At 37.0% G+C, this 27,933-nt stretch overlaps 1 protein-coding gene across 1 annotated transcript; it reads left to right on the forward strand.

Annotated features, from left to right (window-relative positions):
- Positions 1-27,931, forward strand: LOC141406004 (uncharacterized). The gene is made up of 4 exons (XM_073990972.1): positions 1-537; positions 14,481-14,560; positions 14,635-14,803; positions 27,604-27,931. The coding sequence occupies exons 1-4, from the start codon at positions 279-281 to the stop codon at positions 27,726-27,728; spliced, it is 633 nt and encodes a 210-aa protein (XP_073847073.1). The 5' UTR covers positions 1-278; the 3' UTR covers positions 27,729-27,931.
- Positions 27,932-27,933: the final 2 nt, after the last annotated feature.

A 27,933-nucleotide genomic window follows, 5' to 3' on the forward strand; every position in this document is an offset into this window, starting at 1 on the left:
AGTCAATGTTTGCCAGTCGACATTTTCGCGTGACACCCAGAAAACTAAAAAGCATTGTTTTAACGCGTGCCGTCGTCGTCCATACGGACCAGGAAAGAAACAAAAAATCTAAACCTAACAAAATTGTTTGTGTTTGAATAAAATTTGCTAATTAAAAAAAAACTAAAAAAACCCCTTCCACTCATTTATGGTTCAGTGCGTTAGTTAGCACTTCATCATATTTACACTGCAAACAAAAAGTGTTGTGTCATCTTTCGATTTTTCGTTGGCGTGAAATAATGAAAAAAGTTTTCGGTTTGCCTTTGAAAACAGCCGCCATTGTGGTAGGCTCCTTGTCGGTGTTATTGTTTTTGTATGCCAGCATTCACACCACCTATAATTTAGTGCAATTTATGACGCAAGAAAAAGTTACAAATTCAGTGTGGATCATTGACCCGGATACAGGTGAAATAAGTCATCGGACAGAAGTCGGTACGAATATCGATAAAAATAGTCCCAAGGCACAGTATACGGGATGGATTTTAGATACAGATACAGGTGAGGTGTTGAGTAAAAAAGCAAAATGTATTAAGAGACAATAATTTATAATATTGCATTAAAACACAATAATAAACAATGTTAGACCCTGTTTTAGTAAATTTCGTAACATGCTTTCCTAAAACATGTGTTTTAGGCTTCGCAGTAAGCGCACATTTACAATTTAAAGGAAGTCCGGTCGGTCTCCCATTCAATACAATCTACCATACGATGGTTCTTTTGATAAGTTTACCATTACGAATGGAACATTTCGAAATTTGATTCTGAAATTGGACTCTTTTATAATATGACAAGCTATGGGCTCTTAAATAGTAGAAAAACTAGTGGTAAAATATTGTCTTCACATCTAGGTCCAAGTTTCCACATGTAAAGAAAGCTAGTGATTGAAAGCACTTCAAAGATTTCGCCCACGAATGTTGTTTTTGTGGTATTTTATGAATTGTAGTGATTTGGTCAAAATGCAAATAAGAGCATAGCCCAATATAATATGATGTTGTTACCGTAAACACGAGGAATGATTTCCTATAAAAAGTTTTCTGAATAATTTTCAGCAAAAATTTAGGAGTAAAATAAGACTGATAACTAATGGGTTACTTCTTTAAAAGTTTATAAGCTAAAGCTACAAAATGTGAATTTTACTTAAATTCACCTCTACAGTCCTAACAAGTAAAAAAGCATTAAGTTCGGCCGGGCCGAACTTTTCATACCCTCCACCATAAAATATTCTGAACTAAAATGGAATAATTACTTTTCATTCCAGTCCCCTACTTTAAGTGGGTACGTTAAAATGTCAGATAATGTTTATGTACATTTATGCTTCATTCGGGAGGCCCTTTTTTATGGTGCCTGTATCTAACTATGTATGTTGACAATTTTTGGTGGGCTAGAAAAAAACATAGGCCTATGTTGACAGTTTTTGATGAGAGCCTTTAATGTCAAATAACTCCTAATTCGGTTAAAAAATTTAGCTAGAATCTTCAAAATATCGAAAATCGGTACATAACGTGGGAACTTCAAATGTCATTAACAGCTAGTTTGGAGGTATCTGGGCTATACGAAAATATGAACTTAAATGAACCGTTATATGGGGGCTATACCAAAACGTGGACCTATGTCCACAAGTTTTGTCATATAAGTTTATTGACATTTAAGAACTTTAAATGTCAAATTATAGCTACATCGGTCTGAAAATGTAGCTACAAACGTCAAAACACCGCAAATCGGGGGTACCGTTATATGGGGGCTATACCAAATCGTGGACCTATGTCCACAAGTTTTGTTATATAAGTTTATTGACACTGAAGAACCCTAAGTGTCAAAATATAGCTAAATCGGTCTGAAAATGTAGCTAAAACTATCAAAATACCGTAAATCGGGGGGTACCGTTATATGGGGGCTATACCGAAACGTGGACCTATGTCCACAACTTTTGTTATATAAGTTTATTGACATTTAAGAACCCTAAATGTCCAATTATAGCTACATCGGTCTGAAAATGTAGCTAAAAACGTCAAAATACCGCAAATCGGAGGGTACCGTTATATGGGGGCTATACCAAAACGTGGACCTATGTCCACATGTTTTGTTATATAAGTTTATTGACATTTAAGAACCCTAAATGTCCAATTATAGCTACATCGGTCTGAAAATGTAGCTAAAAACGTCAAAATACCGCAAATCGGAGGGTACCGTTATATGGGGGCTATACCAAAACGTGGACCTATGTCCACATGTTTTGTTATATAAGTTTATTGACACTTAAGAACCCTAAATGTTAAATTATAGCTACATCGGTCTGAAAATGTAGCTAAAAACGTCAAAATACCGCAAATCGGAGGGTACCGTTATATGGGGGCTATACCAAAACGTGGACCTATGTCCAAAACTTTTGTTATATAAGTTTATTGACACTTAAGAACCCTAAATGTCAAATTATAGCTATATCGGTCTGAAAATGTAGCTGAAAACGTCAAAATACCGTAAATCGGGGGGGTACCGTTATATGGGGGCTATACCAAAACGTGGACCGATATATCCCATGTTCGAACTTGATCTTCCGACGGCTAAAAAAATGGTATTCCCCAATTTGCAGCGAAATCGGTCAACAAATGCGACCTGTATGTTGCGAACGGACGGACGGACGGACATGCATAAATCGACTCAGAAAGTGATTCTATGTATATCCCTAGAAGGAACTATGGGTCTATCTCGCTTCCTTTTGTATGTTACATACAAATGCACTAACACATAATACCCCTTACCACATAGTGGTGTAGGGTATAAAAATAGAACATATGGTTTATACCCTCAGTCTTTAGACTAACGGCAAAATGTGCCTCATCGAAATAATGGTTTTAGACCCCAAGTATGTTTGAACGAAATCCGTTTCAGACAATTTGGAGTCGGATGAGTAATGTCTGTCTGTATGACTGATGATAACTCTTGACCGGTTCAGTCAATTCGCAATATTTGAAGATGGGCCATATCGGTCCACTCCCTCGGGTACATTAACCACAAAAGTTCAAATTTTTTCGCAAAAATAGTGCGTACGATAAACTCTGGAAAGCAGTAACGGATTTGGTCCATACCTTGCACATCGTAATATTTCCGCGAGACATATACCCTATACAGACGGCAGTTTTAATTTGCATCAAGATCTGCATTTAATTTTTGTATGACAGACGAAGTTTCTGCAATCAGCTGTTCCATAGATTGCTGTTTTGTTGTTTGCACTGTAATTTTTTGTCTTCCTTGTGTCTCAGAGCATGAATATGCTCTCCTTTACGGTATTGCCATATTGTGCATTAAAAATGTGGATAATGCACGAATTAATTTGAATTAAGGCAGTTAATGCAAATTAACGCTGCCGTCTGTCTAGGCCCTAGACTCTAGGGCAACGTCACCCATAACATTTCCATTAATACTAAAGCATGTCTATATGCATGGGTGAAAAAAACAACAACCACATAATGTTCATCGTTTGTTTATGTACACGTACACTGTATGTGTGAGAGAGAAGCAAATGCAAAAACAACTCAATGGGCGCCCTCATTATACTGCCTTGCAAAGAAGCTCGTCCCTGGTCTAGGGTAATAGATCAGGTTCGAATATCGACTATATCGGTCCACTTCCTTGGGTACCTCCATACAAAATTTCGGAAAAAAAACCTATGGCGCACAGTGGTTCAGAATCGTTTTTTCCTGGTCAAAAATCTGTAACTTTGAACGGATGAAGATATTTTCACAATAGCCTTTCTGATGAATCCTGAATTATGAAATTCAATTTAGAAGTTGCAGAGACTTAAAGTCAAAGGTAAAAATTTGAGTTTTTTTATATTTAATTTTTTTTATATTTAAAAGAGGTCAATCACCAATAAACCAACGATAAAAATAGAAAAACTTTAAAAAAAAGTTGAAACAAATTTAGCAAGTAAGAAAGTATCAGTCAGCTGAGCCGACAGAGATATACCCTCAGCCACATACCCGAAGAAAAAAAGTTAACACAATACTTCTGTAGGTTTTTTAGCTGTTGGGAAAATTTTCCAGGATGGAAAGGGTCGCAAAAAACTACATGTTGCAAAAAAATTCAGAATGATCCAAGACGAGTGCATTTTTTCCAAATGCACCCGTAGGAGTGATCCGATGTAGTACATATCCGAACCTAATACAAATCTGTAGGAAATATTTTTTTTCTTTATTAGTCTATGGATATTTTCCTTACAGACTATATAGTTAATAATGTTGTACTAAATTTTCAGAATTTAAATATATTACAATTTTACTTTTCAATTTATAAAGTTTGAGCAAAATCGATTTCTCTCTTAAAGGGTCATTTTACACATTAGCCAGTTTAGGTGGTGCCGGTAGGATTTTCTGGACCTTTTTGGGTCATTGTCTCAGGAAGTATGGACTTGCCCACGAAAAAAAAATACAACGTCGTAACAGGGGCCGCAAGTGCAACCTGCTGCATCACAAATTAATAAGAGTTGTTAAACTATACTTTATCCAAATTTTGTGTGGGAGGTACCCAAATGAGTGGACCATGTTAGAACCCGATTTATGCCTGAAAGTAATATTACCAATAGCAAAGTTTGGCTCAATTCGGTTACTCCCTCCTAGAGTTATCATGCCCACAATCTTGGCGAAAAATTTTGAACCTTTGTGGGGGAAGGAGTGGAGTTTGGACAAAATATTGAAAGTCCCAAAATTTGACCCAAATATGTTGATCCGTTCGACAGTTATCGTGCGCTCCAACTACGACCAATGGTATTATATGGGTTGGTTGCAGTTTTTGTGCTGATTTCTGAGGAAGTATGGACTTGCTCCTGAAAAAAATTATATCGTCGTAATGGGGTTAGTGAATACAAGTGGCTGCAACAAAAATCAAAGCAACATTTTGTGTGGGATGTACCCGAAAGAGTGGACCAATAGGGTTGGAACCTCATCTATGTCTCGTAGAAATGTCACCATGTGCAAAGAATGGACTAATTCGGTTACTCCCTTCAAGAGTTATCGTGCGGACAATTTTTCCGAACATTTTTGAACTTTTGTGGGGGAGGTACCTGAAGGAGTGGACCGATATGGCCCATCTTCGAACATAAATCAAATCTAGACAAAATATTTCGATACCCAAAATTTGAACCGAATCGATTGATCCGTTCGAGAGTTATCATGCGCACCAGCCAGCCAGACAGGCAGACGGACGGACATTGCTAGATCGACTCAAAATTGTCTGTAACGGATATCGTACAAACATACTTGGGGTGTAAAACCATTATTTCGATAAATATGCCTTATATGTCCATCGTCAAATCCGACTGAAACGGGGCTCTCCGACGACCATTTCTATGAATTACAAACGAAACAACAGATTAAATTATACCCTCCATATTTTTGTGGAAGGTATAATTCTATCGATACTGACCCTTTTTTTATTTCTATTTTTGCTTCTCCTGTAAAATTATTATTTTGTTACTTACATCTTTTGGGCATTTATGGTTATGAGTTGCAATTTTGTATTTTCTTTCCAAGATCTTCAAAAAAATCCTACATAAGCAAATGAGTATCTTGAAAGCAGCAGAAAAAATCCACATTTAATCTTATGCACGCGCGCTTAAGCAGCTTGTGTAAGTAGAGTTTGTGTCTAAAACTAATGGTAGTGGTTTTGTGTCTGCTGTTAATTGCGTAAGCTGCAATGTCTTGGCCATAAGGCTATATGTCATGCAATCGACTTTCCGTGCTGACCACTACATTGGAATCGCTATAATTCGAATAAATTATCAGTTCCTTGAAGCTTTTCTTCGTATTCTAACCCCTTTTTTCTCCATATGCAAAAAACATAAGTCAATGTTTACAACAACTTAATAAAGACTTCTCATATGCATGTGAATGGGCAAAGGTAAATGACTTAATTTTAAATCAAAATGTTTAGTCATACACAAAAATAAGTAATTTTCAGTGGAAAATCAACAATAACAATTAACAACCAAAAAAGAATGGATTGCATCCAGCGTCATTAATGTAGGTGTTACTTTTAATGATTCCCTTTGCTGGACAAACCATACAAACACTTTTGTTGGACAAATTTATTTGAAACTTCGTGTTTTATGAATTACGCACTTAAATACATATCCCCCTATACTCGTTGTCTGTTGACCAAGACCACCTACTTGATGTCCGCTTTATTGTATGGTTGCGAACTTTTTGCTAATTGCAACTCGCTGACCAATCGTAAATTGAAAGTGGCACTTAACAGCATTACAAGTTATATACATTAGGGCGACCCAAAAACGATTTATTTAACTCCTACCCCCTAACGATCTTTGTTTCCATAGCAATTTGTATGGGGCCAAAGGTAAATTTTCACGAAAATTCTCTAAAGACCGCAATTATGGTCCTATCGATGAAAACAATTTTCCAGTTCATTGTTGTGGCTAAAAAATAATTTCTACAAAAAATTATGATGATCGCTTAACGATAACCCTTGTCACCTGATTGATCTTTATTTCCATAGTGCTTTGTATGGGGCCAAAGGACGTTTTTAGCTACATTTCATGGCCGAATACTCACGTAGGGTTCCTAATGATCAACAAACTTTTTCACAATTATGGACATTGGTCCACGTTTTGTTATAACATTACCACTCGATTTCGGGTATTATAACGTTTTTAACTGTAGTTTCAAGTCGAATTAGCTATAGTTTGGCATTAATGGTTCGAATTGGTCAAAAACATTGTCCACCAAAATTTTTGAACATTGGTCCACGTTTTGGATTTCAGGTATTTGAGAGTTATAACGCGTCTCCAGTCATTTCAGTTGGTCACCGTATAACTTAGGGCCACTATGTCAGGAAGCATGGACTTTCCACGAAAAACACAATATCGATGTAAACACGGCCACTAGGAGTAGCATCGGTATACATTTCCAAAGGGTCTTCGAATAGATCCTAAACTGCATTGAAACAATAGTTTTGAACTTTTGTGGGGGAGGTACCGATATGAACGATTTTTGAAATTAACCTACTTTTGGACATATTAGTAGGTTGGACCAAATCTGCTCCGTTCAAGAGAGATGACGCGTGCCATTTTAGTGAACATTTTTTAAACTCTTGAGTATGAGGTACTAGAAGGAGTTGTCCGATATGTACTTTATTCAAATACTTGCACGGTGCTCTTGAAACAATTTTAAATGGATGGTGCTTACACCTCGGAAGTTTTTACGGATTCTGTTACTACAATGTTTATAGATGAGAAAAATCAAAAAACTAAAAAAATCGCCGGAGCGCTTTTTAAATTAATCGCGATTTAAGTTGAAATTTTTAGGGGTTGTTTAGGTTTTCACGATTTTGCTTAAAAAGCGCAAATCCTATCAAAATGAGACTACAGAAAATTTTGTAGCTATGAAAATTCTCTACAAGATCGACCTTTATGATATTTTCGTAGTTTTTACCATTTTTGAGATATAGAAGTTCAAATTGGAACAATGCACAGACTGTATCGCCCCCTTATAAGAAAAATTGTGAAAACCTGAACAACCCCCAAAAATTTTAACTTAAATCGCGATTTATTTAAAAAGCGCTCCGGCGATTTTTTTAGTTTTTTGATTTTTCTCATCTATAAACATTGTAGTATCAGAATCCGCAAAAACTTCCGAGGTGTAAGCACCTTCCATTTAAAATTGTTTCAAGAGCACCGTGCTTGTTAAGTTTACGAAGGCTAAACTTTGACCTACTTTTTACAGCTTTCGTACCATTTTCTCAGAAAGTATGGACTTGCCTCTGAAAAACTTGTACCGTCGTAATCGGGGCAGCGAATACGAGGGCTGCACGAAAACTACCTGGCCTAGGCAACACCGCGTATTGCCAGGCCCCATTTGAAATTTTTTTTGGAAAGTTTGACCGTTTTTAGCCTGGACTTACTCAGGACAGTTTGTCGTAAGACCATTTTATGTATCACTTTACAAAAAAATGGAATTTACTTGTGAACATTTTCGTCAAAGAAATTTTCACAAATTTCGACGAGGATAATCACCGCAAGAGTGTATCGATCCAACTAAATCTTTGTATATTGATAAAGGACCATCCTATAGGATTATGAAAAACTGGTTCAATGAATTCAACCGTGGTCGGCACTCGCCAAAAAACGAAGGTTGTAAGGTTCGTCCAAAAAAGGCCGTTGTGTTGTAGGTTCCGAAAGAAGTGAACCGATAGAGTGCATATGGACCAACTCGGTTACGACCTTCGCACAAAAATGTGGACCGAATCGTTCGAAAGTTGCCGTGACCTCCAGCCAGACAAACGAACGGACATTGCTAAATCCACTTCAAATTGTGTGAAACGGATTTCGTCCAAACATATTTTGATCTAAAACCATTATTTATATGAAGCACATTTTGCCCTATGAAAGTGTATATACCCTCGTTAGCTTAAAGGCTGAGGGTATAACAAGTAAAAAGTCGTTAAGTTCGCCGAGCCGAACTTTTTATACCCTCCATCATTACTGAGGGGTATTTTGCCATCGTTGAAAATTTGAAGTTGCCTGTCCGGGGAATCGAACCCACGACCTTCAGCGTGCAAGGCGGGTGTGCATACTATTGCACCTCGGCAGCAGCAGAAAATGCCTAAATTATCTAATGTAAATAATATGTTCATGCAGGTGGTACCTTTTTGTGGGGCTATATCAAAGTGAGGACCTACATATGTTGAGAATTTTTGGTGGAAAAGTTTTGTAACTGCAGGGAATTTGAAATGTCAAATTACGGATAGTTCCGTCAATCAATGCAGCTAAGAAAATATCGAAAATCGGGAGTTAACGTAATATAGGGTCTATACCAACACATGCACCCAAAATTTTAAATTACAAGTAGATCGGTTAAATATTGTTTCTAAAATCCTCAAATACCAGAAATCGGGACAGCGTTATAAGGGAGCTATACCAAAACATGGACCTATGTTGGCGGTTTTTACAGCTACAGTCCGGTTAAAAATTATGGCTAAAATCAAAGCATGGACCTATATTACCGTTTTTTGGTAGATAACTTTCGTGACTACTGAGAACCTTAAATGTCCAATTACAGCAAGTTCGATAAAAAATTATGGCCAAAAATCGGGAGGTACCGTTATATGGCGTCTATTCCAAAACAAGGACATATGTTGAAAATTTTTGATGGTGAACTTTCGTGACCACTGGGATCCTCAAATGTCATATTACTAGACAGCGGAATCCTATGCAAATGCATATATGGTTAGGATGGTCGTAGAGAAAATCTGATTAGACAGAAACTCGTTTTATCACAAAATAAAACGAATTAGGCCCAGAAATGTTTGCATATTTTGCATATCGTGCATATTTTGACATATTTGCATAAAATAAGCATATGCAAAACCATATGCAAAAATATATACAAGGATTTTTAGTCTAAAAATCCCACCGAAAAGGCTGAAATGTGGTATTAAGTCTTCGTTAGGGGTATGAAACTTTACACCTGAAATTTATCCGCATGGGTCCACGTCTTCATATAGTCCCCATAGAACGGTCCCTCCCGATTTCCGATATTTTGAAGGTTGTGGCGTCAACATCACACTTAAATGGCTGACATTTTGCAAAAAGTCTTCGTTGGGAGTATAAAACTTTCCACCTGGAATTTGTCAGTATAGGTCCACGTCTTCATATAGCCCCCATAGAACAGTACCTCCCGATTTTCGGTATTTTGAAAGTTGTAGCCTCAATATCCCACAGAAATGACTTAAATTTGGTATTTAGTCTTCGTTGGGGGTATACAACTTACCACCTGAAATTTCTCGGTATATGTCCACGTCTTCATATGGCCCCCATAGAACGGTACCACCGGATTTCTGGTATTTAGAATATCCCTCAATATCCCTCCGAAACGGGTGAAATTTGGTATTAAGTCTTCCGTCGGGGTATACAACTTTCCACCTGAAATTTGTCGGTATAAGTTCAGGCCTTCATATAGCTACCATAGAACGATACCTCCCGATTTTCAGTATTTTAAAGGTTGAGGCTGTGGCTATACATTTCTTTATTTTATTGACTTGTCTGAAAAGAATTTTAAACAGAAAAAATGTACATACCAACATTTTTGGACCTATTATTGAAATATTTGTTGCATAGGAAAATATGTAAAATACATAAATTTTGCATATGCAAAAATTTAAGAATTTTGCATATGTCATATGTTTCGATTGAAATTTAATCAGAAGCCAAAAATATGCCCAGTACCAAAATTTGACATGAATCGGACCAAAAATAGGGGTTGCATAAAATTCCGCTGTCTACATATTACAGCTTACAGTTCGATTAAAAATTATAGCTAAAATCCTCAAAATACAGAAAATCGTGAGGCACCGTTAATAAAAACATGGGTCTACTATGCCCATAATTTTTGGAATATACGTTTTTTGGTCGCTAAATACCCCAAATGTCAAATTATGTTGTTGTTGTAGTAGCATTTAAACCTACGTAGAAGCATTGGTTTAATGCTGAGTTGGCAGCCGTTGGCCGAAACACTATCGTTCCGGGTCAATCCGGTACGAAAGAACCCGCTGCCGTGGGATTGTAAATGGCAGATTACGTATAGGCAATTCGGTCTGAAAAGGTGACTAAAAAGGTCAAAATACATGAAATCAGCGTCCTATCTCCATTTTTGTGGATGCTACAGTGACTACAACAGACGGACGGATGGACATGCATAGATCGACTCAGAATTTTACACTGATCAAGAATATATATCGTCATCATAAATGCCCGAAGTCAAAATTAGTTTTTGATGGAATCTAAGACTAAAATAACGTTTTTTGCTTCTCCTGTAAAATTATTATTTTGTTACTTACGACTTTTGGCATTTATGGTGACGATATATACTTTTTAGGGTGGCAAAGGATTATTTCAATGCGTTACAGACGGAAAACAAACTTAATGTACCCTCCATTCTATGCACAGTGGATGCACCCAACGACAAAAATCAGAAAATTTATTTCACTATTTTAAAAATTTAAAGATGCAAGCCGCTTCTAAGCATTTCAAATTCTTCCAAAATCAATTTTCTTTGCATTTCTTCGCAGGTCTTAAGGAGAAAAAAGCTTATTAATTAATTTTGGAGAAGAAAAAATATTTTAAAATCAGAAAAAATTGTTGTATTATAAACGAGGTTCTGAAACAAAGGACTATTGTTCACGCCTTAACATGAGTTGAATGATTTAGTAAATCTCCAAAGCTTCAATTTCCTACTTATAACAATTCCTCTAATTTGCAAGGGGTTACCAAATATTTTGGTTATAATATTGACCAAAATATATTCTATAATTGACTATATCGGTTCATTCCTTCAAGTACCTCCTCCGCAAGACTTTGGAACTTTAGTCCTAATCCACGTTTTTGTGGGCAAGTTCAAATGTCCAAAAAGGGTAACAAACTTCTGAAAAGATTCTAAATACATTCGATGTGTCCGTTGGCTGTGGGTATATCTCTCTCGGCAAAGCCGACTGATATTTTTACGTAATTTTATTATCCTTTCTTACATTTATGTTCAATATAATGTTTTTTATGCTATTAGTGATTTTTTTATCACGGTAACTTGGAGCCGCATTAAAAACTCTAGAAAGAAAAATAATTGGTAATGGCATCAGTTGAGAACGGCTGGACCGATTTGAATAATTTTTTCTGTAAAATGTGCGCCATAACCCAACTTCTATGCAAGGAAATTTTGACCACACCCACTTTTATGCCCACTTTTTTTAATTTTCTAATTTTGTCATTTCTACAAAAAGTACTGTACCGATATTCCTGAAATTACCAGGGAATGCACAAGGATGGCCCCCGGTTAAAATAGGCTACAAATTTTGTTGAATTTCAGAAGGGACGGGGTACTTCCCTTATATAAATAAATGAAAATCAAATGTCGTTCGTTGGTAATGGCATCAGTCTGTAAAATGTGAGCCATAACCCGACTTGGGTTTTTATGCAAAGAAATTTTGACCACACCCACTTTTACACCCACTTTTTTCAATTTTCAATTTTTGTCATTTCTACGAAAACTACTGAACCTATTTTTCTGAAATTGCCAGGGAATGTACAGGGATGGCCCCCGGTTAAAATGGGCTACAAATTTTGTTGAATTTCGAAAGGGGCGGGGTACTTCCCCAATACCCTATTTCTTTAAAAATGCTATATCTATGGTGAAAATAGGCTATATATATATTTTTAATTTCGGAGAGGGCGGGGTACCTCCTCCATGCCCTATTTTTATAAAAACCCTATTTTATCACGCCCACTTTTTAAATACGTTATATACCCAAAACTACTGAACCGATTTTCCTGAAAATGTCAGAGAATGTACAATGTATAGCACGGGTCTATACATTGTGTTGAATTTCGGAGGGGTTTGGTACCTCCACTATGTCTGATTTAATAAAACCGCTATTTTAGCAAAAATGAAACTAGTGATTGAATTAATCCTTCCGAACAACAACCAACTGAACCACCCCGCTCCGAAGTTCCACCCTCCGAACCACCCCGCCCCGAACGCCCCTGCTGCGGATTTGCACCCTCGGAACCAACCCGCATTGAACTTCCACCCTCCGATCCACCCCGCTTGGAATTTCCAACCTCCGAACCACACCCTCCCACCCACCCCGCTCCGAACTTCTACATATCGAACCACTCTGCAACGAAACAGCCTGCTCCGAACATCCACCCTTCGATTCTCCGACCCTAGGTACTCATGTTGGGACCTTAAGACCCGACCACGCCCGAGGGACCTATTTGTGGCTATAAGACCCGGCCACGCCCACTTTTTTAAGTGTGTTATATCTTCGAAACTTCTAAACCGATTTCCATGTAATTTTCAGATGATGTACAGGGATGGTCCTTGGTGGAAAAATGCTATAAATTTTGTTAAATTTCGGAGGTGCTGGTTATACCCTGCGTCCTATTTTTTTAAATGCGCTATATATGTAAAATGTACAAACCATAAGACCCGACCACTCCTACTTTCTTAAATATGTTACAAATCAATGGAAATACCAAATGTTATGCATAGCGAAGTTTTGGCCTTATTGGAAAGCTAGTATTTAAATTAGAAGGCAACATATCGATAGCTATAGCTTCATCAGGTATATAAGATGTACATTATAAGAAGGTGGAAGGACGATACAGTTGGCCCTTAAGCCACTGAATATTCATGTGAATGAAGGGCACATGTGCAATATTAAATATAAGTTATCACCTGGAACGAATTTACAATGGCACATAATAATTTAAGAAGCAATTTACCTTTAAATTTCAGACAAACACTTCCAGTTATACTATTCCAGCAGATGAAATAAATGCATGCCTCAAGTCAGCTTTTTGGCGGTATGTTAAAATTACATATCGACACAAACAAATATGAAGATTTTTTATTTATAATAACTCGACTAATTAGCGATGCAATAAAAATACAATCGCTGACTTAAGGTAAAATAAAATTGCTTCAAGGGCCAGCAACGCGGACCGGTTCGGCTAGTACTTTAATAAGTATTTGTGTCCCAACCTTAATGTTGCAACACGCCAAAACGTGGAAATTTTCCACGCACTGAAAACCAAAATAACGTTATTACAGGTATTTCTGCAGAAAAAAGGGATTTAATCTTTTAAAGTACCGAAAGGCTGCGATCAAAAGTGGAGCGATATTACATTTCAGTGGTTTTCAGAACTCAGAGGTCATTATTAAAACCCATTGGGTTTGAATATTTGTTTAACATCTGCCAAAATAAATCATCTGGGAGTATACCAAATCATGGACCATTATTGACAATTTTTTGCGGGGAGGTTTACTACACGAAAAGAAATCCCGGTACCCAATTACAGCAAATTCGGTTGAACAATGTGTTGATAACAGTCAAATACTTTAATTCAGGACGATTCGTTCATTGGAGTCACGCGAAAACTTGGACCTAGGTTTACAACATTTTTGTTAGAATATTTTTCGATATATTATCTAGAGGTATTTTTGTCACACCTCCCATGTAAGCGCCACCACTGTGCTATGGTGGAGGGTATAAAAACTGTATAATTCGTATCAGGAAGACCGGCAGAGCTTTAAACCAACATCAAGTAGGTTCTCGTCGGTATTGTTGACCCAGTTCTACAGGATATTGCTTAGAAGTAATCGAAAGTACCTTGCTGCCCATAGTGCAACTCTAACTTTAACCATAAATCATGAGGTTTTACAACCAGAATGACGAATATCTTCAGTATCTCTCTACAAGAATTCTTTATCCTTAAAATACTTACGGCGGTAGTGATGTAGGGTATGATATAGTCGGCTTCGTCCTGTCTATAGTTGTTGCTTACTTAATTTTTCCTGCGAATTAGTGTAACTGTAACGAAAATTATTATTTATTTTTTCGATTTAATGTTTCTTTCTCTTTTATATTTCTTTCAGCAACATTTTATGTCCTCTATGCATGTCTAAGTTGGGCTTCGCTAATATCATCAATATGCCTAATAGTTGGAGCAATGAGAGTGAGTAGTAATTTGATTTAAATTTTTTTAATATTTATATATTAATTTATATATTAATCTCCAAATATTTTTAGTACAACAATAAATTACTGTTACCATGGCTTGTCATGGGCGTTGTCACAATGATTGCTCTAAGTCTGTGTCTTATCTACACTGTCTATTTGTTCATCATCTATAGTCTGAATGGTTGGTGTGTGGAGGCATCCATGATAATTGTTTTGGTTGCAACCATTTTAATGTTGGGTAAGTTTTGAAAAATTAAAAATTCTAAGTGTGTTTTAATAAGTCCCAAAATGCATTTAATTGCAATTGTAATAAAAATTCAATTCACTTGATAATGTTTTCCATCAAACTTGGATGTTCTCACGAGTTTAAACGTGTAGGGATGACTAATCACTATATTATGAGATTTGTTCAGAGGCTCAATTCTGTTTGTATGAAAATGTGAAATGAAACATTTTATAAAGGAAATAAATGCCAAATGAAATAAAAATAGGTAAAAAAAAACTTTTTAAGTTAAACGGTTTTATGTTAAACATACATTGCAATGTTTAAGATAAATGTACTAAAAATCAAAAAATAATAAAATAGATACAGTCGTGGGAATTATAAACATATGCATAGACTAGACTAAAATAAAACCGTCTGGCACGTCAATTGTCTACAAATTATCGACTTAATGTGCGATAGAAGAATCGTTTAATTCGTCGTTAGGCAGTTGGCCCGCAGACGGTGAGGAAATTACTTACTATTTTCTTGCTCATGGAAATTCCAATAGTTATACACTCCATGTAAATAAAAGAGATGTTTCAACTAGTTTATCGTTAGACATTCACAATGCTGGCTGGCGAGGAATCGTTTCACTGCTCGTAGTTTGTCTTTAATCGACAAAGTATTACTCGCTCACCACTATGAAACCCTAAAACTCGCTTATAATCGAGTTTGCTAGCTTGTTTCCACATTCTAGCCCTACTTATCACACGTCCATCGTTGTCGGTTGAACAACTGCCTAATTATAGTGTAACATTACAAAACAAACATTTTAATCAACGATTGTAGACAATTGACCTGCCCCACGGTTTTATTTTAGTCTAGTCTATGCATATGTTTATAATTCCCACGACTGTATCTATTTTATTATTTTTTGGTTTTTAGTACATTTATCTTAAACATTGCAATAACATAAAACCGTTTAACTTAAAAAGTTTTTTACCTATTTTTATTTTCTAGTTTTTAGTTTTTATTTCGCATTGTGTTCAATTCATTTAGTGCTTCATTATTGCAAGGTTTCTTGCCCGTTAGTTTATTGCAGTCCAACTCCTCTATACGTAGTCCCTGCAAAGATCTTACTCTACTAAGAGCCACGTAGGCTTGACCTTCTTCAAACAGTTTCGCACCTAAGTATACGACTGCGTGATCCACAGTGCTGGCCTGCATTTTATGTATTGTAGAAGCCCATGATAGTATTAAAGGCAACACACATCTGTGTGTATCGCTCCCGTTGTTTTGTTAACCTGGCTTCATATTATTCAGGCGTTTCTGACGCTATAATCTGTGTGTATCGCTCACGTTGCTTTGTTAACCTGGCCTCATATTCTTCAGACGTTTCTGACGCCGTCATTTGTGTATATCGCTGACGTTGCTTTTTTAACCTGGCCTCATATTGCTCAGGTGTTTTTGACGCTAATTGTTCCCGTCGTTTATGTAATCGACTATTTCTATCACCTTCACTTTCTTTAGCTCGTTTTGCTTTATACTTTTCTTTCGCTTTTTGAAGCCTTCGTTTACGTTGTGTTTCAGTTTCTGTTTTATTTGTGTTTGTATTTTTTATATATTTTTTTACCATTTTGTTCCCACGAGTAATGGACATTTAAACGGTCGACCCCCTTAGGGGTCCAATAAAGGGGCAAGGCTATGTACAACAAGATGCGCCTGAGTCTTGAGGGGAAAACGCTAACGACATATCATTTTTATCCACCCTAATGCCATACAGTTCTCGGCGCGTTTTAACCTTTCACCTTAACTTGGGTGGTGTACCGCTAACGACGTATCATTTTTAGCCACCCTAACGCCACACAGTCCTCAACACGATAAAAAATCTTGACTTGGGTGGTGGATTCAGGCTGGATTAATCAGATACCTAAATTACAGATTCAATTTCTAAATTTAAATCTTAATTATAAGCCATTTAGTGGCTGCGCCCATCTTAAATATTGAGGTTGTATAGTGCACTGTATTCTTCTTGTCAAGCCCTTTTATTTGATACCCATATTGGTGGGATTGATAAAAAATTGTTATCAGCCATTTGGTAGCGGCGGCCATCTTATATTTCAATTTTGCATAGTAAATTGTATTCTACTTGTTGAGACCTTTCATTTGATACCCATGTTGATGGGATTGATAAAACCTAAGATATCCGCCATTTTGTAGAGGCCGCCATCTTGGATTTTAATTTTATATAGTACATTGTATTCTGCTTGTTGAGCCCTTTCATTTGATACCCATATTGATGGGATTGATAAAACCTACGTTATCCGCCATTTTGTAGCGGCCGCCATCTTGGATTTCAATTTTTTATGGTATATTGTATTCTGCTTGTTGAGCCCTTTCATTTGATACCCATATTGATGGGATTGATAAAACCTACGTTATCCGCCATTTTGTAGCGGCGGCCATCTTGAATTTATAATGATAATGAATAAACATAATTGTATTGTCACCAAAATCCAAAGTGTATACAAAATTTCAGATTAATCGGTTGACAGGAAGAGGGTGAAATTTGAATTACTAAATTTGACCCAAGAATAAATAATAAAACAAACGGGGTGAGCTAAATAAAACCATTTAAAAAAGAAAATTGTTTTTAATTTAAATTTTCATAGAACAAGAATCCAGGCCCTGAACTGGTGAACTAATTTAACTAAACAATTCAAAAAATATTGAGTCGAAAACGTTATTTTCACGTACAACAGCGAGCTAAGTTGGCACAGCGCTAAATTAAGGGGTTAACCTTAGTTGTGCAGGCAAAAAAAATAATTTTTCATGAATTTCTTTCAAGGAAAACATTCAAAAAATTGTGTCACTTAAGACAGGGTTTTTATGTATTTAACAAGCTAACCAAAATACGTATATGAAGATCATTCCATTCGTTTTCAAAAATGTCATTTCGAGAAAAATGCATGAAATTTGAATTTGCATGAATATTATTTTGTAGAACTCATTTATGGCCTCATACATCTCAATTTTTTAGCGAATTCACATCCTGCAACGAAGTGGTATAATATACTAATCAACTCCTCATCTACACACAAAACACTTTTTGCAAGTGATAAATAGGGGTAACCCCTTATGTAGTCCGGAAGACGAAAATATGTAGTATTTGCACCAATTCATACATTTGTTGCATTTCATCCGTAGTCGATGCAATAATTGCAAACAGAGCAAAACTAGAGCCCGAAGTTCGTACCATAAAATGAGCTATGGCCATTCCTAGAATGCTAATGAGTAGCTGCAACAGAATACATACCATATGTTTGTTTATTGTGTTCGTCTTTGGTTACATTTGAATTTTTTAAGAAGAAAATATTTCATTATTTTACTTTTTCTGACAACCTCAATTGAGTGATTGGTTGCGGATAATGAGTGAATAATAAAACAAATAAATTTTGTTTGCAAAAAATAAATATGACCAACTCTTTGAAACCGACTAATGTGTCATCCATCAAATCCCCAGATGTTCTATTTCACTTTCTTCTCGCCACTAACATAAATATTTTTGGCAAATTTTCAAAATTAACAGAACTACATATGCCGACTGCATTGTCACGATAGAGTGGTGGTGACCTTGACACAAATTTTCATCAATAGTCATAAATGGCTATGAATGATCATTGGTCAAATAAATGAGATCAGTTTTAAATTAATAAGAGTTGTATGACATTATTTTATGGCGTGTGCCATTATCTGTACAATAATAGCTCCGTTCCAGTACTATTTAAATACATAGTAAAATTACCAAACGAAATGTAAAAATTGCTTTCCAATACAATTTTTTCAAAAAGTATGGGAACGGAAATGTCAATGAATCAGCTAATCGGATGCAAGCAAACATGCTGCTAGATTCAGTTCGGTCAAATTGGTCTGACAGCAAATATGAGGGTATAATAATGTAGGCGATATAATAAAATTTGTCATTCCGATTGTAACACATCGAAATATTCATTGGAGACCCTATAAATATGTACTATAGATCAGCATAAAATTCTAAGTCGATATAACTACGAGTATGTCCGTCTGTCTGATGAAAAAAAGATACAGCTCGCAATATTTAAAATAGAGTTTTGTAATTTGTTACAGAAGTTTCTATTGTGTGGTATGGAAAATGGGCTATATCAGTCCACGTTTTGATACAGCCCCATAGAACGGTATCTCCCGATTTTCAGTATATTAAAGGTTGTGGCTTCAATATATGATCGAAATGGCTAAAATTTTGTATTTAGGCTTCGTTGGGGGTATACAAATTTGTACCAGAAACTTTTCGCTACTTTGAGTTTGAGGACTCAATATCCCACCGATATGACTGAAATTTGTATTCAATGGGGGTATAAAATATAGCAAAAGAGAATTATGAGTATAAATCCACGTTTTCATATAGCCCCATAAAACGGGATATGCCGATTTTCGGTATTTTGAAAGTTGTGGCTTCAATATTCGCCCAAAATAGCTGAAATTTGGCAATTAGTCTTCGGTGGAGTTATAAAACTTTCCACCTGAAATTTGTTGTCTTCATATAGCCCCATATAATGGTAATTCTCGATTTTCGGTACTTTGAAAGTTGTGACCTCAATATCCCACCGAAATGGCTGAAGTTTGGTATTTAGTCTTCAATGGGGGTATAAAATATAGCAAAAGAGAATTATGAGTATAAGTCCATTTTCATATAGCCGTCATAAAAGGGTACCCCCGATTTTCGATATTTTGAAGTTTGTAGTTTTAATATCCGACCGAAGTGGCTGAATTAGTCTTCATGGGGGGTCCACGTTTTCATATAGAAGGGTACCCCCCATTTTCGATATTTTGAAGGTTGTGGCTTCAATATCCAACCGAAGTGGCTGAACTTTGCACTTTGTCTTCGTTGGTGGTATAAAACTTTCCACCAGAAAATTTTGGGTCTTCATATAGCCACTCTTGCAAAAAATCAGACAGTATAGGTATAGTCCCAACGTATAGGTATAGTCCCCAATACCGACGTAGCCAGGAGACCGAATGTCATGTTGTCAGAAGAAAGAAAACTTATATAATTGTTCCACAAACATCCCAGATGGGACAAGGGAGACTTCTCTCATATCAATGAGTGCACCCCGATTCATATTAGCTCAATGATATGGAACCTACAGTTTATCGCCGAGTCCGAACGGCGTGTCTTAAGACACCACTTATAGAGAAGTTGTACATGGCTGAAATACTCAGGAAATGTCGCCAACATTACAAATTTTCGAACCGCGATTAGTGTAATTTGGTTAAATTTGCAGTTCATTGAGGTTAGCTGCACACTTCGATACCTGAAATTGCACTAGGAGGTCAATGATTGGAAACTTAGCATTACATCCAAGACCGCCTGCACAGTCCTTCTAACAACTTCAGTTATGAAAACAAGCATAGCCCTCTATGCAAGAGCATTGAACCAAACATGAAATCTTCCAAATCACAGACCTTCCTTTATCCGGTAAAAAAATTGGTTTTAAGGGGTCATAAGCCCATGTTTGACAAGGGTAATATGCATTAGTTTAGTCGAAGTAGATGAATAATTTGCCACTGTACTCTTGCCGTGATTATCCACGTCGAAAATTGTGAAAACGATCGGACGAAAATGTTCACAAAATATTCAATTTTTATACACTACACCACATTGTGGTAAGGAATATTATGTCTTTGTGCATTTTTATGTAATATGAAAAAGCAAACTAGATAGACCCATAGTTTCATTTGGGGAAATACATACATAGAATCGATTTATGCATGTCCGTCCATCCGTCTGTACATGTATTTTTGCTAGCAACGTACTGGTAACATTTATTATCCGATTCAGCTGAAAATGGGGAACATCATTGTTTTAACCATAGTAAAAACGCTGTTGATGTTGGTGAAAATCGGTTCAGATTTGACTATAACTCTCATATATATTCAACCAATTTGTGGCATTTGGTGCACCAATCACGCTCTGTGCTTCCAATTTGGATGAAATGTGGAATAAATGACGGAATCGCACTATCCTTTACCGTCATAGTACGAGGGATGCACGAAAACTACCTGGCCTAGGCAACACCGCATATTGCCTAGAGCCATTTGAATTTTTAGAAAGTTCGACAGTTTTTGACTGGTCTCACTCAGGATAGTTTGTCGTACGACCATGTTATATGTTGTTTACAGTGACTTAAAAAAATCACTTTGCAAGAAAAATGGAATTTACTTGTGAACATTTTCGTCCAAGAGTTTATCACAAATTTCAACGTGGATAATCACCGCAAGTGTGCATCAATTAAATTAAATCTTTGTATGTCGATAAAGGACCATCGTATAGGACTATGAAAAGCTGGATAACACTGTGCAACATTTTTGAGCCAATCGCGTGCAAACAACTTCTGTCCAGAATTTTATGAAAGTAGAGGACCAATAGGCAAAAACCATATTTGGGTTTTGTTTTCTTAGATCGGGTTCGGTTTTTATGGCCTCATCTAAACATGGTTAAAGATCGAATTATTAGAACAAATCGGGGCTGTATCTCTGAAACCAATACGAACCTTGTTTTGACATCTGCAGCAAACTTGTAGATAAGAGCAAGAAGAAAATATTTGGAGGAATAGTGAACTCGAAAAACTGAATTTCTTGCCTCAAATTTTATAATATATCTAAAAATTTTATAATTTGTGTATATTTCGCAGCGTATCTCCCAAAATGTTAAATTATTCTTAATGTTACCTTTTGGGAAAATATTCTCTGAAATGTAATACACAACTCTTCAGAACATTATATTGTTGTAAACTGCCTTTATCGCCTTGTTTATAGCAAATTTTTCAACAACCATTTGGTAAATATTTCAATAATTCATTGAAATCCCCAACATGGGAATAAACAGCCTGTGTGAACATTGTTTGAAATAAGTTTTGTAAAAGGTATGTTATGAAATACCCCTTTAACAACGTGAAATAACCATTTTAGTGTTTCAAAATGTTCTGAAGAATTGATGGTCACATTATTTGGAAAATTTCTAGAATGGTAAGTTGTTTCAACTCTTAACAGTTTAGTTGTTACTGTCCAGAATTTCAGAAATTATGTAAACTTTTCTATATTTTAACGAGTTTGATGCGCTAGATCCAGTTTTTCCTAGTTCATCTGTATGGCCCATAAGTTGTACTACTTTAGGGCTACAATATTTCTGAAGACTACAAAGCAAAATTCTTATTAGTTTCGGAGATAAAGGTCCGATCACTGGAAAAAAGGCTCATTTTAGGTCGGTTTAGATGAGGCCATAAAATCTAAACCCGATCTAAGAACACAAAACCCAATTAAGGTTTTTGTAGTCTCAGTATGTACTTTCAGAAAATGCCCATTAGAAGTTGTTTGCATTTCCAGTGTTGCACAGTGTAATAAATTCAACCGTGGTCAACACTCGCCAAAAAACGAAGGTAATGAGGGTCGACCAAAATCGGTCGTTGTGCCAGAAAAAAAATATGTTGTGCATGAACCGATAATGCGAGATCGCCAGGCTAAATACCGTGAGCTTGATGTATCCTTAGGTATTTCTTCCACCAACTAACATTTGATATTGCATAAACACCTGGCCGCAAAAATGGATTTTTCTTGTTAGATCCAGCAAAATTGGACAATCGCTCAAAAAAGGCTCCTGTGAATTGGTTCAAAGAAATTGTGCTTAAAATCGATCGCGGTGCTTTAAACTACGTTTATAAGATCGTCACAGACGACGAATCTAGGATCTATGCTTAGGAGCCTGAAACAGAGCAGGAATCGGCCGTTTGGATCTTCGAAATTGAACCAAATCAAACGAAAGTTGTTCATGTAAGAAGCACTTCGAAGTAAAGGTTGCCTGTTTCTTCAGAAAAACTGACCTGTGGCTTGAGAAATATAGGACGGTTTATTCTGAGTGGTACACTATAATTTGTTTGCCTAAAGTCTCCTGAAAAATTAGAAAAACGAACAAAAGAAAACTCATCATTCTGCATCATGACAATTTGGGCTCTCAAACATCGATTCAAACCAGCGCCTGTTTGACCGGACAAAACGTGGAATTGATGGGTCTTCCGCCGTTTAGCCCTGACTGGGGATCCAATGACTTAATTTGATTCCTCAACATAAAAAAGGCGGGGTCAACGATTTTTGTTGCCTGAAGATGATGTAAACACGTTCAAAAACCATGTTTTGGAGGTGTCTAAATCGGAGTGGAAAAAGTGCTACGCAAATAGGTTTGAGCGCACAAAAAGTTTACAAATCATCCTGGATACTACTTAAGAAAACATTTGAACCGACGAAGACGAAGTCTTTAACTACCTCAAAATTAAACGTACCAACTTCCACAGTTGGTCCGAGCTCTATGGACGCATTGCGCGTCGACACCATCAACTTGGTCATCTCACCGTTTACCGCCAGACCCACTTTAGCAGATTCTCCTTCGACCTTCATAAAGGTATCAGTTACTTCTTTTACTGATCGGCCTATGATGTCTATATCATCAGCATAAGCAAGTAACATGTGACTATTGGTGTAGATTGTGCCACTTCTTTTGACGTTTGCCTCTCGTATAACCTTTTCCAGCAGGATGTTAAAGAGATCACACGAAAGGTTGTCTCCTTGTCTGAAACCTCTTTTGGTACCAAACTCTTCGGAGAGGTTCTTTCCTATTTTAACTGAGGACCTCGTGTCAGTTAAAGTCATTTTGCAAAGCCGGATGAGCTTTGCGGGGATACCAAATTCAGACATGGCTTGGAATACCTTTGAACGCAGCGGGCTGTCGAAGGATGGTAGGTGTCGATCTGCATCTCTTGGGTCTTCTCCAGGATTTGCCGCAGGGTAAATATCTGGTCAATGATGGACTTGCCAGGTCTAAAGCCGCATTGGTATGGTCCAATTATGTCGTTGACCATAGGATTTAGTCGTTCGCACAATATCCCTGACACGATCTTGTAGGCAATAGGGAGTAGACTTATGCCCCTATAGTTAGAGCATACAGTCTTATCTCCCTTCTTGTGGATGGGGCACAGGATACTCAGGTTCCAATCGTCGGGTACTCGTTCTTCCTGCCAGATGGTGCTAACTAGCTGATGAATACACCTTATCAGCGTGTCGCCTCCGGTTTTGAACAGCTCGGCTGGCAAGCCATCGGCTCCTGCTGCCTTATTACTCTTCAGGCGATTTATTGCTGTCTTTACCTCATCTTGGCTGGGCGGTACACATTCAATACCATCTTCTGGGATTGGGACTGTGGTATCTTCGTCGTCTTCGCTGCTATTGGATACCAACAGTTTTGAAAAATGTTCTTTCCATATCCTGAGCACACTATCTGTATCAGTTACCAAATTACCTTGCTGGTCTCTACAGGAGGATGTGCCTGTACCAAAGCCACCAGTTTGATGCTTGACTCTTTGGTAGAATTTTCGGTCTTCATTCTGGCTCCTGTACATCTCGATATTTTCACACTCCCGCTTTTCCATCTCTCTCTTTTTCCTGCAGAAAAGACGTTTCTCCTCTCTCCTTTTCTTCCTGTATCTCTCTCGTGCGCTACGCGTTGCTACGGATTTTAAAGTAGCCCTATATGCCGCATTTTTCTCTTCGGTGGCAGCACGACACTCTTGATCATACCATGGATTCCTTAGTGGAGGTCTCTGGTATCCAAGTATGGATTTTGCGGCTGTTTGCATGGAGTGGGCAATGCTTTGCCATTGCGCTGATATGTTATCGGGATGAGGAGTGCTTTGATTAAGCAATTAAGCTAGTTGAGTGGAATATTCTGTGGCTATCTGTTGTGATTGCAGCTTACCGATGTCTAACTTTCGTGTTGTGTCTGTTCGTACTTTGTTTGCTACGTTTAAGCGGATGCGTACCTTTGCTGCAACAAGGTAGTGGTCCGAATCAATGTTTGCGCCTCGGAACGATCGTCCATCCAACACGCTCGATGAATGTCTTCCATCTATCACAACATGATCAATTTGATTTCTTGTTTTCTGATCTGGAGACAGCCAGGTGCCCTTATGAATATCGAGATGATTAAATCTGGTACTGCTAACTACCATGTTTTTTGCAGCTGCAAAGTCTATCAGCCTCATACCATTGTCAGATGTTTCACTGTGGAGGCTGAATTTCCCGACTGTTGGGCCAAAGATATTCTCCTTTCCAATTTTGGCATTAAAATCGCCTAGAATGATTTTAATGTCATGGGCAGGGCAACTGTCATATGTTTCTTCTAAGCGCCCGTAAAATATATCTTTGGTCTGTTCGTCCTTTTCTTCAGTGGGAGCATGAGCGCAAATAAAGCTGATGTTGAAGAATTTAGCTTTTATTCGAATTGCAGCAAGTCTTTCATTCACTGGAGTGAAGCTGGATACCAGATGTTTTAGTCTCCGACTAACTACAAATCCGCAACCAAACTCATGCTTTACGTCATGGCAGCTATAATACAGTGCGTCACCTCTAGGTGTTGTTTTGACGCCTTTCCCAGTCCATCGTATTTCCTGTATGGCAGTAATATCGGCCTTGTACTTTTCAAGTACGTCTGCCAATGCGAAGACTGCACCTTCTCTATAAAGAGTGCGAACATTCCAGGTGCAGATCATGGTCCTTAAAACGTTTGCGCAGTTCGTCAACTTTAGAGGGGTTTTTTTTCTTTTCTTTCGTTTTTTCATAGTATGCTGTTTTTTCTAGGGGAGGTTTACTAACCCGACGCCCAAACCCAAGTTTTTAACGTTCTTATGGGAGAACGCGCGGCACATGTTAGCTCACTACCTTTAACGGGTGTTAAAGGCAGTTCCCCAGGTGACACCACGGGGAGGTCAGTGTCCACTTGAGATGAAAGAGGGACCAAGATAAATCCTGGGCTTTGCCATGTTAAAACCGGTCAGGACCGTTGCTTGGTATCTTCCAGAGATCATCAACAAGTCACTTGCCTTCGGAAGCCACTTGAGCGCACACAAGTTTTTTGAGTCGTTTACTTTTTAATACAATTGTTTTCTTGCACTCCATATTTTTTCCACCACCACAAAAAACACTTACGACGCATTAAGACCGTTGCTTGTGCGTAATAAGTAAAACAATTGTCCATCGTATTTTGCACAGTTACAAAACTCGCAATCGTAGATAGTTTTCCAAGTCACTCATCAAGTGGAAGCACATATATAGGTGTCAATTAGTTCCCTTCGCATTACTTATGGGTCAATTGTGAACTAGTACCACTTACCTCTAGTTTAGAACTATTTAAATTGCGACAATTGGAATTGCTAGCGGGTAGAGAGAAGAAGAGGGCGATTTGCATATTTCCGTCGTATTCCTTTTTTATACCAGAACAATATGAATAATATGAACGAAGATATTCATTCCATCAACACTAGCCTCTGTTATTGGATGCTTCATTTATATTAAAGTTATGAAGAAAATGTAAATGTGAATTATTTATACAACTCGTCGTTTAAGTTAAGTTAATTAAGTCGCAACTGACGCCTCCTCGTTTACTTGGGGATAAAAAGGTGACAATTGGTTCCCTTCGCATTACTTAGGGGCCAATATTTGTACTAGTACTGATTAGAACTAGTTCTGGACTAGTTAATGTGCGATGAGCAAAAAAGTAAAACAAAAAATGTTATTGGGTATTTAAAACTACTTGGCAAAGCATACGCAAGTGTCAAAAAATATCCATTTATAAATAACTTATTTTTTGAGTGGCTAGCCACACTCGTACATATTTTGAGAATGGCAAGCAACACCTGCACTTATTTTTTAGAGTAGCAAGCCGCACATATGCTAGTTTTTTTAGCATGTGGCTTATGAGTGTCAAAAACAGCTACTTACGCAGTACTCTGGTATCTTCCATCCCCTACGTCACCCAACCATAGTATGGGTATTATATATTAAGTTTGTCTTTCGTTGGTAACGCATTGAAATAGTCATTTGTGGTGCTATAAATTATATCTTGATCAGGGTAAAATTCCGAGTCGATCTACGAGTATGCAGTCAGTCTGTTGTAATCACTCTAGCATAAACAAAAATTGAGATAAGACGCTGAAATTTTAGAAAAAATGTATCTTGTGTTTGCAGGCAGGTCAAGTTCGCGGTATATCCGTGGATTTTTATTTTTTTCAGAAATCTTGTTTTTTTAGAAATGGTTTTTTTAGAAATCGCGAATTAAAAAAAAAAACATTTTTCAGAAATCGTGGATTTTTAAAAAATATTTTTTTTCTAAATACCACGGTACCACCCGATTTCAGGTATTTTTATGTTTTAAGTTACATTTTCAGACTGAATGAACTATAAGTTGACATTTAGGGTTCCCAGCTATGAAGAAACTTCTCAAGAATTTTCTCCACAAAACATTGTGGACGTAGGTCCAAGTTTTGGTATAGTCCTTATAACGGTACATCTCGGTTTCAGTTATTTTGACGTTTTAGCTAAATTTTCAGATCGAATGAACTATAATTTGACATTTAAAGTTCCCAGTGATCACGATACTTCTCTACAAAAAATACGGACATATGTATGCCTACGTTCTAATATAGCTTCCATATAAAGGTACCTTCCGATTTCAGGTATTTTGCGTGTTTTAGCTACTATTTGACAGAATTACCCGTAAATTGATATTTGAGGTTCACTGTTGCCAACCAACTTCTGCATCAAATTTTTTTTTGTTTTGGTTTTATTGTACTAATATTCCATATTAGTTCAGGATATTTCATGGCCCGGCCGAATGAAAAGTTATATTACTTGTTTTTCCTTTCCTTAATTTTGTTAATAATCTCAACCATTTTGTTTTTTCTTCTTTACAGTTTTGGAAATCTATATCTGGCGCGGTGTACAGCTCTTCTATATGGAACTTATGGATGGACACGAGAGACGTAAAATGTTACCCACCACTGTACCGCTATATTCACAAGATGAGTTTTTCTATTAAAGTAATTTTCCATTACACTTAAAGACTGGCCATATTATTAATAACTACTAGCTCCCATTAAGAAGGTATTATGAAAAGTCAATTAGCTGACACAGATCGTTGGACGATATTCGATTATATAAAATTAATTAGTATTAAAGTTGTAGTATATTTAGTTTTTAGAAAAATAAAATATTGAATGTCTAAATTCATAACGACAGAAATA

This window comes from Musca autumnalis, unplaced genomic scaffold (assembly GCF_047663935.1).
Source record: "Musca autumnalis isolate F117 unplaced genomic scaffold, ASM4766393v1 scaffold_5, whole genome shotgun sequence".
Lineage (NCBI taxonomy): Eukaryota > Metazoa > Arthropoda > Insecta > Diptera > Muscidae > Musca > Musca autumnalis.

Excerpts from the sequence above, each read along its gene's own strand:
- LOC141406004 (XM_073990972.1), top strand. The coding sequence starts at position 279 with ATGAAAAAAGTTTTCGGTTTGCCTTTGAAAACAGCCGCCATTGTGGTA. Across the intron at positions 538-14,480 it reads GATTTTAGATACAGATACAG|CAACATTTTATGTCCTCTAT; the intron begins GTGAGGTGTTGA and ends TATTTCTTTCAG. Across the intron at positions 14,561-14,634 it reads TAATAGTTGGAGCAATGAGA|TACAACAATAAATTACTGTT; the intron begins GTGAGTAGTAAT and ends AAATATTTTTAG.